The sequence below is a fragment of the Pongo abelii genome, chromosome 2, assembly GCF_028885655.2.
Source record: "Pongo abelii isolate AG06213 chromosome 2, NHGRI_mPonAbe1-v2.0_pri, whole genome shotgun sequence".
Taxonomy (NCBI): Eukaryota; Metazoa; Chordata; class Mammalia; order Primates; family Hominidae; genus Pongo; species Pongo abelii.
Genome location: NC_085928.1, coordinates 29602857 through 29618619, shown reverse-complemented (window position 1 = coordinate 29618619; position 15763 = coordinate 29602857). Strand labels below are relative to the sequence as shown.

Genomic DNA, 15763 nt, shown 5'->3' with positions numbered 1-15763 from the left:
TTTCCTTCACTTTATTACTTCTCCACTTTCCTACCATTGTCTCTGTACCTCCCAAATAAACTATTTCCATTGAAATCCTTTAATTATGGTCTGCTTCCATTGGAACCAAAACAGGGCCTCAATGAAAAGAATGGGCTGTTTACCAGGGCTGCTCCTCCTTATAGACCATGCACTCCAGTTTTCCCCCAAGCCTTGCAAATCTGCTGAAGGCTGTGCCACAACTGAATATGGCAATTACTTTAATGAGAAAAGTGGCTCCAAAAGTCAGCTCTCCAGAGATTGCCTTTCAGAGGTTTTTATTTTCATTGTCTTAGTAGTTTTCCATTGCTTTCAGATAATTAGTTTTTATATCTTGTCCTGTTGTTTTAGTTATTCTTATTGGGAGACTGATCTGAAACCACCTAGGCTGTTTGACAGAGGTGGAACTTCAGTATTATGTTTTATATTTCTATTCAAATTCAAGAGATATTGTTTGAGCTTGGATTGTAGGTGAAGTTCTTGGCTAGAAATGTAAATTTGGAAACTGTCAGTATGTAGACACTATTTAAAATTATGATAGTGGGTTACTTTACCTGGAGAACATGTATTGATAGAGAAGAGGCTCATTAAATTGATTGCTAGGGAGACTGAAATAAGGTATCTAGTCAGCTAGGAAAAAAACAGGAAAATGTTATATATGGAAACCAAGTTATGGAAGTGTAGATTAAATTTTCCATGCAGATTATACATTATTAAACAGATTATGTAATATAAACCAAGCACTTGTGGGTAGAAAACATTGGGGAATGGACACAAAGACATAGTCCTACCTTTCATTTCAACCATGTAAATAAACTATAGTACATAATAAAGCATGCATTAGCTCAGTTGCAATCAGATTGCAGCATAAAATGGTTTACCCTTGTATTGGTATTAATGCCAGCATAAAGCATGCATTAGCTCAGTTGCAATCAGATTGCAGCATGAAATGGTTTACCCTTGTATTGGTATTAATGCCAGCATTCCTGTTTACCACAGATTCAGGGCTGGAAGATTTTAGCTATGTCACACAATAGAAGGTATGAGAGTGAAGTGGGATTACCACTTTCCACTGAAGTAGGTGTGGATGTTGCCAACCCCTTGGCAGGTATAGGAATGCCTTTTTAAAAAATGTTTTAAAGAGGCTGGGCGCAGTGGCTCATGCCTGTAATCCCAGCACTTTAGGAGGCCGAGGCAGGCGGATCACGAGGTCAGGAGACCAAGACCATCCTAGCTAAAATGGTGAAACCCCGTCTCTACTAAAAATACAAAAAATTAGCCAGGTGTGGTGGTGAGTGCCTGTAGTCCCAGATACTCAGGAGGCTGAGGCAGGAGAATGGCGTGAACTCGGGAGGCGGAGCTTGCAGTGAGCTGAGATTGCGCCAGTGAACTCTAGCCTGGGCAACAGAGCGAGACTCCATCTCAAAAATAAATAAATTCATTAATTAATTAAATAGATAAATAAAATTTAAAATTGTTTTAAGGAAATAGTTACAAACGACATTCATCAGACTACTTAAAAGCAAACATGAGAAGAGCGTATCTGGTTGCTATGGATTTTTTTTTAAAAACCGTCTTAATCTCTATTTTTAAAATTTTCTCCAATGAGCATGAATTATTTGTATAATGTAAACATATGTAGATGTTTGTTCAGACTTATAGACATTTTTAACTGAATAATTTTCCACAGAGAGAAGTTGCAGCTAACAGCCAGAATGGTGAGGAAATTGTTCCTGCTTTGACTTTACGTTTCTTGATTACACAGCTAGAAGCAGCACTTAGGAACATTCAAGCTGGCAATTATACTGTAAGTGTTTTCTTTTTTGAAAATTTGATGTAATGGACTTGGTCAACATTTCTCAGTGAGAAAACAGCCAATGCATGCTTATTTTAAGGTGTGGGCCAATTTTTATTTTTTCCTTTTACCTCTAGAAAAGGGTATGTATAAATTGATTGCCTTCCTGTGTCTTGTACTTTCTTATATGACTGGTAGATGACTTATATATGTCTTGTACTTTCTCATGTGACTGGCTCTGTAATAAGCCTATTCTAGTCTCCTTCCCTACCACAAAATTGTTCATCTTAAGAGAAACTTGAACTAATAGAAATGGGCTTTCCCAATTAGAAATGGAGAATCATAAAGTTAAAAAAATAAGCCAAGTATAGAAGGACAAATACTGCATGATGTCATTTGAATGTGGAATCTAGGAGCTGAACTCACAGAAGCAGAGAGTACAATGGTGGCTAGGGGTAAGGGGTCAGGAGTGCAGACGGAAGAGATGTTGGTCAAAAGATACAAAATTTCAGTTAGCTGTGAAGAATAAGTTCAAGAGATCTATTGTACAACATAGTGACTATAGTTAATAACAATGTATTATCCTGAAAATTGCCTAGAGTAGATTTTAAGTATTTTCACCACAAAAATGATAAATATGTGAGGTTATACATATGTTAATTAGCTTGAGTTAGTCATTTCACAATGTATACATATTTTATAATGTCGTATATGATAAATATATACAATTTTTATTTATCACTTTGAAAAAGAAAAAATATTCTGTCTTTTTAAACCATAATCAGCTTCTCTTTCTTCTGAGATTTCTATATTTGTAAAAGTTGGAATTTCTATTATAGGTAAAATTAACAAAATGTATTTATGTGTTTAAGATCAAATGATACTTTAGAAATAAATAGGGTTATCTTCAAAAAAGGACTACCCAGACACCAAAAAAGGGAGCCTAAGACATTAAATCCCATATTATAATGATGTACAAAGAGATGGAAAAATAATTCTTATTTAGGATTCTGGGGATTAGGGTTCTTACAGCGTGAGTTACACCATTCAGAAGGAGATTCTAGTTGGATTCCAACGAGGAAACAAAGAAAATGGGGGATTTGCATCTTGTAATCCTGAGAACTTGGGGGATATGGCAGACCTGCTATTTCTTCCACTGACCAGATTGCCAGTCAGTGAAACAAATCAATGTGAAATCAGCCTTAACAGGTACCCATTGCTTAGCCTTCTTTACTTAGACATTACTTCAAAGATGAGTCTTAGACTAGGAAATGGAAGAGTTTCTCCCTTGGTAGCTCTAGGTAGTACTTGTGAGCAGAAGTGGCATTGTGATGGTCAAAGCAGTCTGTTGCTGTATCTAAATTACTCTATCTGTTCTTCAAGGCCACCAAAAAGGAACAAGACAACCTTGTAGGAGGCAATAGTGGATTATGTGTTATAGGGGTGCAGTTGCGAATAGCATCTCTATATTAATTTTATTCTAGTTCTTGGAATAATCTTTGCTGATGGGGAGAAGGTAGGAGAAAAGGACAGGGGCTTTAGGTTAGAAATGGACAACTTGCATCTTTAAATTCCAGAGTTTTTCCTCCTCTAATTATAGCATTACCACAATTCTGCATCTTATCTTGTTCTTAGAAATGTTTTATTTAGAATTATATTAGCCAGTCTCTGTTGTTATTCATGAAGCTGTTTTCTTTTAATTACAAAATAATAGCTCACACTTATTTAGTGTTTGCTGTATGACAGCCACTATTCTAAGCGCTTTGTAAAAATTAGCCCTTTTACTGTTCGTAAGTACCCCATCTTAGGGCACAGAGGTTAAATAACTTGCTAACTTGGCCAGGTAGTAAGTAGTGGAGTCAGGATGAAGTCCTTGGCTCTAGATTCTATGGTCTGAACTACAACAGTTTACTGCCTCTTCAGGGATGGGAATTTTAAAGTGGGAACCACTTAGATGTTATGAGGAGTTTATATTTAATAGACTCACTTAGTCCATCAAGAACAAACACACATGTCTGTCTCCACTGAGATCAGTTTGAAGACAAATTTATAATCCCAGTCAGTTATCTCCTCATTGAATACTGTTGGTCATTAGAAGCATGCAACATGAGAGTATACAGTTAGATCAGTATAAACAGAAAGCTTATGGGCCGGGCGTGGTGGTTCACGCCTGTAATCCCAGCACTTTGGGAGGCTGAGGCGGGCAGATCATGAGGTCAGGAGTTTGAGACCAGCCTGACCAACATGGTGAAACCCCATCTCTACTAAAAATACAAAAATTAGCCAGGCATAGTGGCATGCGCCTGTAATCCCAACTACTCAGGAGGCTGAGGCAGGAGAATCGATTGAACCCAGGAGGCAGAGGTTGCAGGGAGCCAAGATTATGCCACTGCACTCCAGCCTAGGTGACAGATTGAAACTCCATCTCAAAAAAAAAAAAAAAAAAGAAAGCTTATATCCTATGGATATTTATCATTCTATGTACCAAGAAAAATCTTGTTTATGGTATGGGGAAATCTTGATGAAAAAGGGTAATGTGACAAAAGATAGGGTTATAATCTTCAGTCGATATAGAGCTTATGAGCAGAGGAGTCCAGGGTTCTCCAGAGAAACCAGACTGGTTTTTGCTGTGTTGTGTGTATGTGTGTGTGTTCTGTTTTATATACATAAAACATACAAATACTTATATACACATATACATATACATGATTATAAGGAATGTATATGTGATTTATTATGAGGAATTGGCTCATGTCATTATAGAGGCTCAGCAAGTCCCATGATCTGCTCTCTGTAATCTGGAGACCCAGGAACACTTGTGGTATAACTCATCCCAGTTCTGAAGGCTAAGAACACGGTATAAATCCAAGGACGAAGGCAGAAGTTGAGATGAGATGTCCAAGCTCCAGCAAGTAGACAGGAAGCAAAAAGGGATGAATTCTTCCTTCCTCTACTTTTTGTTCTATGCAGGCTTTAGTGGATTGCATGATGCCCACCTACTTTGGAGAAGGCAACCTGTTATACCCAGTCTACCATTTCAAAGGCAAATTTCATCTGGAAACACGCTCAGAGACACACCCAGAAACAATATTTAATCTGGGCACCCTGTGGCTAGTCAAGCTGACACATGAACTTAGCCATCACAAATAGAATGGACAGGGAGGTTTTGGTGTACCCTCACAGTTTCCCTCAATAGTTACATAATTACATTACTCCAGAACATATTTTAAAAAACCAGGAAATTGATGTTGGTCCATGGGGCTTTGTGTCTGGGGTCTCCAAGACCACCCTCATGTTCAGAGATTTGCTAGAAGGACTGGACTCAGCATATGGTTATACTAACATCTAAGATTTATTATGGTGATGTGATAAGGATATATAGTAGATCATATGGGGAAAAGACACAGGTGAAGTCTGAGGAAAGCCATCTGCAGGTTCCTCCATATTTTCTCCCTTCCATGAGAAGCTACACAGTATATACGGCCACCTCCAGCAATGAAAATGTAGCAACATCCAAAATGTTTCTGCCCAGGGAAGCCTATAAGAGACTCAGTGATCAATATTTTTATTGGGCGTTGGTCATCTAAGTACCTGCTGCCTGGCATTATCAAAATCCCAGACTTCTAGAAGAAACTCCCAGGTGCTCAGCATAAATCATAGTGTTTGCACAAATAGTCTAGACATAGCAAGGCACCTTTATCAGTTAGGGAACACTGCCAAAATTCAGGTTCCCAGACATCAGCCAAAGATCAACTTTGCAAGCAGGACTTAATAAGGATAACAGCCTCAGGCCAGCTAGGTTAGCTTTTTAATGCCCAGACTTGTATAGTTCTGTGCCATTTTATCAAATGTGTACATTTGTGTAACTACATGTACATTGTGTAACTACACAAACTACATTTGTGTAACTATGTACAAATGTATACATTTGTGTAACTACAAATGTATACATTTGTGTAACTATGTACAAATGTATACATTTGTGTAACTACAAATGTATACATTTGTGTAACTATGTACAAATGTATACATTTGTGTAACTATGTACAAATGTATACATTTGTGTAACTACATAAAATTGACTTTTATCAATCAAGATAAAAGAACTATTCCACCACCACAAAAATCTCTCTTATGACTTTTATGGTCACACCCACCTCTCTCCCTCTACAATTCACTGATCCCTAATCTATCTCATCTCAGGAATTTTGCATAGACCATTTTTATACGAAGGAAATATCCACATGGTTTAATTTTTCATTGAAGAAGTGAAAAGCTTTATGTTCATACTATTTTGCAGAATCCATGTGGGAGAGTAAAGGATTTTGATTTAAAAGATCATTGTTTTTGTTTTGTTTTGTTTTTGTTTTGAGATGGAGTCTCACTCTGTCACCTAGGCTGGAATGCAATGGCGCGATCTCAGCTCACTGCAACCTCCGCCTCCTGGGTTCAAGTGATTCTCCTGCTTCAGCCTCCCGAGTAGCTGGGACTACAGGCGCATGCCACCACACCTGGCTAATTTTTTGTATTTTTAGTAGAGACAGGGTTTCACCATGTTGGCCAGAATGGTCTCGATGTCCTGACCTTGTAATCTGCCTGCCTCGGCCTCCTAAAGTGCTGGGATTACAGGCATGAGCCACTGCACCCAGCCAGATCATTGTATTTTTAAAGGTGGATGGTAGATACATCAGTGTTCATTATATTATTATTTAATGTGTTCTTGATACCTAAAATATTACATAATAAAAGAGACAGTGAATGAGAGTTTTTGAAAGGTTTAATGTAACAAATTTTTATACTCTTTTACCAGTTTTTAAAAAATTTTATTTTTAATTTTTGTGGGTACATAGGTGTACATTTTATGGGGTACATGAGATACTTTGATGCAGGCATACAATACATAATCACATCAGGGTAAATGGGCTATCCATCACCTCAAGCATTTATCGTTTGTGTTACAACAATCCATTTATACTCTTTTTCTTATTTTAAAATGTATAATGAATTATTGTTGACTGTATAATCATTTCAATAGATGCTGAAAAAGTAGGGTTGGTATTTTTGTAGAGATGGTGTCTCACACTGTTGCCCACTTAGGTTAAAATGGCTTATGTACAAAATACAGGCAATAACAAATGCTGGTGAGGATGTGGAGAAAAGAGAACCCTCTTACACTGTTGGTGTGAATGTAAATTAGTAAAACCACTATGGTGAGCAGTTTGGAGGTTCCTCAAAAAAACTGAAAATAGATCTACCATAGGATCCAGCAATCCCACTGCTGGGATATGCCCAAAAGAAAGAAAATCAGTGTATCAAAGAAATACTTGCATTCTCATGTTTATTGCAGCACTATTCACAATAGCCAAGATTTGAAAGCAACCCAGGTGTCCATCCAGATGAATAAATAATGAAAATATGGTACATATACCCAGGGGAGTACTATTCAGCCATAAAAAAGCACAAGATTCCCCCCAGCACTTTGAGAGGCTGAAGTGGAAGGATCACTTGAACCCAGGAGTTCAAGACCAGCCTGGGCAATAGTGTGAGACCCCATCTCTACAAAAAGAAAAATTAAAATCATGAGATCCTTTCACTTGAAACAACATGGATGGAACCGGAGGTCATTATGTGAAGTGAAATAAACCAGATAGAGAAAGACAAACTTTGCATGTTCTCACTCATTTGTGGGAGCCAAAAATTAAAACAAGTGAACTCAAAAAAATAGTAGAATGATGGTTACCAGAGGCTGGGAAGGGTAGGTGGGGGTTGGGGAGACAGTAGTGAATTCTTTAGCATGTCAATTGCTTTTTCAAGCTCCAGAATTTCTACTTGATTTTTAAAAATTATTTTCAATTTCTTTGTTCAATTTATCTGATAGGATTCTGAATTCCTTCTCTGTGTTATCTTCAATTTCATTGAACTTCCTCAAAACAGCTGTTTGGAAGTCTGTGAAAGGTCACATGTTTGTCTCTCTGGGATTGGCAACTGGTGCCTTTTTCGGTTTGGTAAAGTCATGTTTTCCTGGATGGTCTTGATGCTAATGGATGTCCATCGATGTCTGGGCATTGGAGAGTTAAGTATTCATTCTAGTCTTCACTGTATGGCCTTGTTTTGTACCTGTCCTTCTTGGGAAGTCTTTCCAGGTATTCAAAGGGACTTGCATGTTGTGATTTAAGTCTTTGGTCACTGCTGCCATATCTGCATTGGGGGACACTCTAAGCCCAGTAAACCTGTGTCTCTTGCGGATTCATAGAGGTACCATCTTGGTAGTCTTGGTTAAGATCTCTAAGAACTCCTTGGATTACCAGGCAGAGACTCTTGTTCTCTTCTTCCTTTACCCCAAACAGAGTCTCTCTCTCTCTCTCTCTCTCTCTCTCTCTCTCTCTCTCTCTCTCTCTCTCTCTCTCTCTGTGTTGAGCTGCCTGGAGCTGGGGGAGGGGGTGGGGGACACAAGCGTTCTTGTGGCCACGACCACTGAGACTCCTCTAGTTCAGATCCGAAGCCAGCACAGTACTGGTTCTTGCTCAAACCCTATGGTGACCACTGCCTTGCTACCACCTATACTGAGTCTCTTCTTTCTGAGCAGTGTGTTTCTCTGTGGCCCAGGGCAAGTGCAGAAGTGCCAGACAGGACTTGAAGTCTGGAAGTGGGAACCCTGGAAGCCCACTTGGTGCTCTATCCCACTGTGGCTGAGCTGATACTCAAGCTGCAAGACAAAGTCCGCTTTACTTTTCCCTCTGCTTTTCTCAAGCAGAAAGGCATCTCGCACCATAGCCACCACAGCTGGGAATGTGTTAGGTCACACCTGAAGCCAGCATAGCTCTGAGTCTCACCCAAGGCCCATGGCGAGTACTGCTACTACTGCTGATTATTCAGGGCCCAAGGGCTCTTTAGTCAGCAGATAATGAACCCTGCCAGGATTGGGTTCTTACCTTCAAGGCAGTGGATTCTTTTCTGCCCCAGGATGTGTCTAGAAATATTGTCTTGGAACTAGAGCCTCAGGATTCTACTGTGGCTGAGCCGATATTCAAGTGGCAAGGCAAAATCGTCTTTACTCTTCTCTCTCCTCTGCTCAAGCAGAGGGAAGGTGTCTGTCCCAGACATGTGAGTTGTTTTCCCTGGAGTTGGAGGGGTGACATAAGCACTCCCTTGCCTGCCCCATCTGGTATCTTGCTAGGTTGCGTACACCACAAATCCACTGGCTCCAAACCCAGCACAGCACCAGGACCTGTCCAGGAACTGCAGTCCTTGTGGCCTAGACTGCCTTTTATTTAGGACCCCAGAGCACTTTGGCCCACGATGGCAGGGCTTGCTGGAACTCAGGCTCTGACTGCTGGGATGGGCGATTTGCCTATGGCTAACACTTGTTTAAATGCTACCTCCGTGATCACTGACTGAGTTCTGCTCAGTGTGGCTTTCTGATGTGACAGGACAGCACTGAGTTCCAGTGCAAAGTCCCACAGTCACTGTGCTTTTCTTCCCCCAAGCGCAGATTCTCTCTGCATGTCACATAGCTGTAGTCAGGGGATGGAGGAAGGGATGGTGTAGGCAACTTAAGACTGTCTTTCCTACCCTCTTCAGTGCCTCTTTCCTTAATATGATGTTCAAACCAGGTAATGTGATCACTCACCTGATTTTTGTTTCTATGAAGGGGCTTTTCTATGGGGTATTTGTTCAGTGTGGTGTTCCTGTGTTGGCGACGATTGTTGGAGCTTCTATTTGGCCATCTTTCTTCCATATCCTTTCCTTTGATTAAATTTTAATGTTTTATTTTGAGATTATTGACTATCCTCTTTCTTCCTGGGTCAAATTATCAAATATGTCTAAAATACATTATAGTTATTATTAGATGACTGATAATGTTATGATAATTTTTACTTGTTTTAATAATTATTAATTAAGCTTAGGATATTTAATTAAGCTTGTACTGAAAAGTAGCTTAGTCTAAATAACCAATTAACATATTTTTTTCTTTGTAGGCACACCAGATTAATATTGGTTATTATTTGACATTACTGTTTTTATATGGAGTAGCACTCACTGAAAGAGGAAAGAAAGAGGTATGTTAACATGTTAGTTGCCCTTTATAAATCTTTTTACATCTTAGAATAATCAGGCCAAAGATTATAATATGAAACTAAAAATATTAAAAAAGGAATCAATATTAGCTTATAACTTCATTTCTTTTATTTATCTTTTAAATGCTTACCATTCATGTAAAATAAAAAATTATTTAGCTTCTTTCACTTACATAATACATTTTAACCCGTTTTCTAGTATAGCTTAATCCCTCTGGTTTTAATCTTATACCTTTTGTAAAATATGAATTGTACCTCAAATTATTTGTCAAACTTAAGTGCAAATAAGTACAAATATGGGAATTAACTAGATAATTTCTAAGGGTTCTGTTGAATTTAACATTTCCTTTTTTTTCTGATTTTTAATGATTTCTCATATTTTCTTCATAGCTTTGATATTTCTCTTATTTTTTCTTCCCAAATCTGTATTTCTGACTTCATAAATTAAATATATAAATATGACTTGTTAATTAGAATTAACACGTGAAGTAGAATTGATAAGCAGCCAAACTGAAAACATTTCTATTTTAAATAATTTAATATAGTATTAATTGTTTATTGTGATGTACTAGAGAATATTTTAAAGTAAGGCCAAGCAGCATTTTTCCAGCTTTTTTTTTCTAGAGAGACTGAGGCCATTATGCCTTTTTCACTGAAGCATCTATTATAACAGATCCTGATATTTACCTCCAGACCTATATTGTTTATAATTAAGGTGGTGATTCCACAAAAGAGTTTATATCTATGGGCGACAAGTCACTTACTTTCTATCTGAAATACTGTGAAGAATTGTGCTCCCATTAGGAAGAATGATAAAGAATTGTGCTTTAACAGTTATCAGAAAAGCCCTTATTTTGGCTAGTAGTACTTGCCAGTTAGATATGTATATGTATGTATTTAAAAGATGGCGTCTCACTATGTTGCCCAAGCTGGACTTAACTCCTGGGCTCAAGCAATCCTCCTGCTTCAGCCTCCTAAGGAGCTGGCACTATCAGTGTGCACCACCATGCCTAATTGCCAGTTTTAGATACACAAATTTTTGTTACCATCTTAATATTCACTTTGAAATACTGGTTAAAGAAGGTCTTAAGTTTATTTATAAATAAATATCTTAAACACTGACTACATGATCTTTGTAATCACATACAGAGATGCCAGGATTCAGAATGTGAATAAATGACCAGATGATTGGATTATTTTTAAAGCTGCCCTAATTTCTCCAGTTTGAGAAGTAATTGTTTATTGTAAAAGAAAAAAAATTACTTTTACATCGGCCAAACCTAGTTTTATGTTACTACAGGATTATACAGAAGCTGAGAATAAATTTCTGGTGATGAAGATGATGATCCAAGAAAATGAAATTTGTGAAAACTTTATGTCTTTAGTTTATTTTGGACGTGGTTTACTGCGATGTGCTCAAAAGAGGTAAGGATTTTAATTAACTGGTAGATGTTGCCTGTGAAGTCTCAGCATTGTGAAATGGAAGTAAGTGTGCACAGTATACCAGGCATTGTGACATTTGTGCTCTACTGTTTTGTCCTTTTCTTCTTTGCCTATTTGTGTAGATAATTTCTTTAATGTAGTTGAGAATATTAAATAGCAAACCTAACAGGCCATAGCAATAAGAAGCAGTCTAGCATTAACATTAGGAGCATAGGCTTTAGAGTCTGATAGACCTGGGTTCAGCTACATTTTTTATCACTTATGCTAAGAAACTTAATGTTGTTAAGCCTTATATTTTTTTCTTATCTCTAAAATAGAACTAATAATAGTGTAGGGTTCACTTCATGAGGATTTTGCCGGTGATTAACATTGCCTAGGACACAAAAATGCTGTACTTAATAAATAAATTATGGTTGGAGTTATTAGTATTATCACCACTAACTTGGAATAGTTTTTAAAAGTATAAAATGAGCTTATAAAGAGTTGAAAAGGGTCCAAATGCTGAGTTTTTGGAGTATTGGCTACTACTTATTTTAAGAAAGTGAAATCGTATGGAGGAAACTATACAGATTATCTGTTTACTTCATATATGGAGATCCATAACCATTTGTAACATCATTCATTCATTCATTTTATTTACTAAGTATCCATTATATTCCAGAAACTGTTAGGTGTTGAGGTTACAGTGGTTTACAAAATACAGTTCCGGTCTTCATGTAACTGAAAGTACAGTGAAAGATATAGATCTTAATCAAATAATCAGTCATAAAATATTTATGAAATAGGATAAAGAGCTATGAAGGAAACTAGAGTGAATAACTAAAGTCTTTCCTGGAGACTGGTTCTGGGAATCAGAAGTCTCCCTGAGAAAACAATGTTTGGCTAAGATCTGAGGGATGAATTTGGAAAAGTTTGCTTGGGCAAACTCTTATGAAGGATTACTGCTGGGCCAAACCACTGGATCCCTAAAAGTGTCACCTATGTGGTAGTTCCCTGATTCTTTGTAAGGTCGATGTCCTATTCTCTGGCTTGCCTGTTTTTTTACTAGGTTATCCACAAGACATCTCACTTCTTGTTCACTGGGTCTGAGCAGCATGTGCCATCAATTTAGTGGGGCTAGTGTGATGTTTTGCAGAATGTCAAAATGATCCAAATCCCTTTAGTCTATACTGTGACAAAGTAAGAGAATTTAACGTAGCCTGAGACAAGAACAAAGAATGTATCCTGCTGTCCTTCCTCAGATGTGAAAACTGTTTTTTATTCTCTTTACTGATGAGCATTGGAGAGAATTCATTTTCCAAATCATTGACACTAGAAAGTCCAGTTGTATGGCAGTATCATTACTTTCATCTCTGGCCTATAGAGGACAACCACCACTGAGCTCCTCAAAGACACTGGTGCCCTTCTTACTCTGTATTTCTTATTGTATTAATGAATAGGGTATCCTCTGAGCCTTTCTAGGAACACTGAATTAGTGGTGGGTTCTGTGTTTTTATATAGTAAGTCAATTCTAATATTCTCACTTCCTTGACTCCTTTAATATTCCTCCAAGAAATTTTCAGCATTTCTTCTTAATTTACTATAGACCATTATTGTGTCCAAATTTCAAGGAGCCTTCTCAGCACCATATTAGGACTGGATTCAGGCGTCCTTTCTAGGAAAGTAAATCTTGAATTGTGGAAGAGTTTTTCCGTATCAGTGTACACTTCCCCATTCAGCCTTGTGTTTACCCTTGGTTCAGCACTTTAAAGATCCACTCCCACTCTTGTTCCTGCCAGTACATTCTAGTCGGGTTCTGCAATTTTTATGATTAACAAGCTTTTTCTTCCTGGGCAGGGGCTCTGTTTTCTCACTTGGGCTCTCCACCTGACCTTAGATTTATTGTCTGAAGGCAATGAGGTAAGGGAAGTGTTTTTTTTGTTTGTTTGTTTGTTTTTTGAGACAGAGTCTCGCTCTGTCACCAGGCTAGAGTGCTGTGGCGCAATCTTGGCTCACTGCAACCTCCAACTCCCTGGTTCAAGGGATTCTCCTGCCTCTGCCTCCCGAGTAGCTAGGATTACAGGCATGTGCCACCATGCCCGGCTCATTTTTGTATTTTTAGTAGAGATGGGGTTTCACTATGTTGGCCAGGATGGTCTCGATCTCTTGACCTCATGATCTGCCCACCTCGGCCTCCCAAAGTGCTGGGATTACAGGCGTGAGCCACCGCACCCAGCCGGTAGGGGAAGATCTTAAGAAGGAAGGGCATCATCTTTTGAGACATGCATCTCAGCTGATATTTTTGCGTGGTCTCTAAATAAAGGTAGGCTGCTCTCCTATGGCAAGGAAGAGGTCTTTGCCAGTGAAGAGGGTTCATGGGGGAAATTTAAGGATTCAGTGTTTCTAAGCACATTCACCTAAATATCTCCATTTTAGATCCCAGGGTCTACTCATTGCATATCAAAGCCCTAATTTTAGTGTAGTTCTGTTGAGGCTGTGTTTTGGGTCTCCTTTGCAGCTGTTCTACCCTTATGGTTAAATCCTGAGCTTCATTTTCAGCGTAGTCTGCCTTATGTCTAGAGGAGGTTCTTTTGATGTTGCCGTAGAGGCCTTCTAGTTTTCAGTGTCCTGAGTTGATGGTATTAGTCTTGTTGAGGCCGTGCATTCAATATCAGTTTGTTTCACTTTATGATTAAATTTGGGCCTTATTTTCAGCACGGATTATGGCCACAGGGGATGAGAGTCTCTTTCAGTTGCCCCCATAGAGGCCTTCTGGCTTTCACAGTGTATCCTGAGTTAATAGTTGGCTGACCTGTGCCTGTCATTCTCTTTCTTCAAGGCCTCCAAGACAGTTAACAAAAGCTAACCAACTCTACAGTCCCTTTAATTACCATGGCCCCCATACCGTTCAAGCTTGAGCTACTACATAATCTAGTGCCTCCCCTTCCACCTGTGTTTCATCCCAATCTGCCGCAGGTGAGAGTCCTAGTATTTGTATTCTGTGGCATGCCAGAGGTTATCACTACCCTATTTACCACAAAAGATGGGTTACTTGTTGTCTCATTGGTAAACCATGCATCTACACAGTCCCGTTCAAACTAACCTTATTTTAAAATGCCTTTCAGATATAATGGAGGACTGCTAGAATTTCATAAAAGCTTACAAGAAATTGGAGACAAAAATGACCATTGGTTTGACATAGATCCTACAGAAGATGAAGATTTACCTACAACTTTTAAAGTAAGAAATTATTTAAGAGTAACATTTTATTTATAACTAATCAGAATAACTAACTATATCATATTCTTACAGCAAGCATGTTCTTTTATTGGCACATAACTTTTTATATAAGAAACAACTTTTATTGCATTACCTAGTGCAGAACGTGTGATTCAACAAGGAGGGAGAAGTGAGGTGGCAGTGTTAACATTTTCAAATAACGAGAAGATCAATAGTGATACTAGGCCAGTACCCTGCATGGTTAGAGTCAAATGTAGCTGCTAACTTTTTTTTCCTAATTCTCTTTACCATTATTTTGCTGTTGATTTAAATTATAAAGTACTAACTGCTTAGTTCAGAAAACATGGAAAATATAAAAATGCCCAAAGATAAAGATGAAATTCATCTATATTTCTTCTTTAAATGGAGAAACCATTGTTAGCATTTTTTATTTATATCTGTCCAGACACACACACACACACACACACACACACACACACACACACACACACACGTATAAACACTAATAGCCTTTATTTTGTGATTTTAAGTTGTAATGTTGTGTACACTTATTTGTACTCGGAAATATATAGTATTTTTTATTTCTCAGTCTTTATTATACAATGCAATTTTGTCATAATGTATTATATAGCTTTGCTGTAATTTGCTCAACTAATTCCCTGCTAAGTTTATTCTAAATATTTCCAGTTTTTCCTTCTTATATGAAGTGATCTTTGCATATTTCTCATGTCGTTTCATTAGAATAAATTTCTAAAGGTGGAATTGTGGAGCAAGTGTTCACACAATTATAAAGTTGTATGTCTCCATATTTTCTCTCAGAAAATTGTACCACTTTATATTCTTCAAATAGTGTGAGACTTTTCATTTTCCCACACCTTCTGGGTATTCTTTACCTTTTGGGTAATTTTTAACCCACCTGATAAGCCATTTGGGTCTTTTTGATTTGTTTAATATGAACATAGCTAAACCAGGTTTCTCTTGGTTAAGTTTGAATGACATATCTTTTTCAAAACTTTAAAAAACTTTAAATCTTTCTTGATCTTTATGTTTTACCTGACTTTAAGGCCAAAAGCATTACTCAAAATAAAGAGAGACATTTTATTAAAATATAAAATTCAGTTATCCAGGAAGATATAATAACTCAAATTTGTATATACCTAGTAATATAGCTTCAAAATATATGGGACAAAAATTGACAGAATTGGAAGGA

The 15763-nt window shown here is 37.8% G+C and overlaps 1 protein-coding gene across 11 annotated transcripts in view; it reads left to right on the top strand.

Moving 5' to 3' along the window:
* The window catches only part of DZIP3 (DAZ interacting zinc finger protein 3), a 102820-nt gene that overhangs the window by 25516 nt on the left and 61541 nt on the right, over window positions 1–15763 (top strand). For 7 of the 11 annotated variants that reach the window (XR_008523609.2, XM_054551553.2, XM_024244599.3 and 4 more), the window contains 5 exons: window positions 1709–1825; window positions 7692–7886; window positions 9793–9873; window positions 11192–11316; window positions 14439–14553. Coding sequence is in view for 10 of the 11 variants with exons in the window: in XM_054551553.2 (XP_054407528.2) it covers window positions 1709–1825; window positions 7692–7886; window positions 9793–9873; window positions 11192–11316; window positions 14439–14553 (633 nt within the window). In the remaining variant the exon portion in view is untranslated. The remainder of the gene's footprint in view (window positions 1–1708; window positions 1826–7691; window positions 7887–9792; window positions 9874–11191; window positions 11317–14438; window positions 14554–15763) is intronic. The other 4 variants (XM_054551556.2, XM_024244594.3, XM_063721794.1 and 1 more) reach the window with 1 other exon arrangement.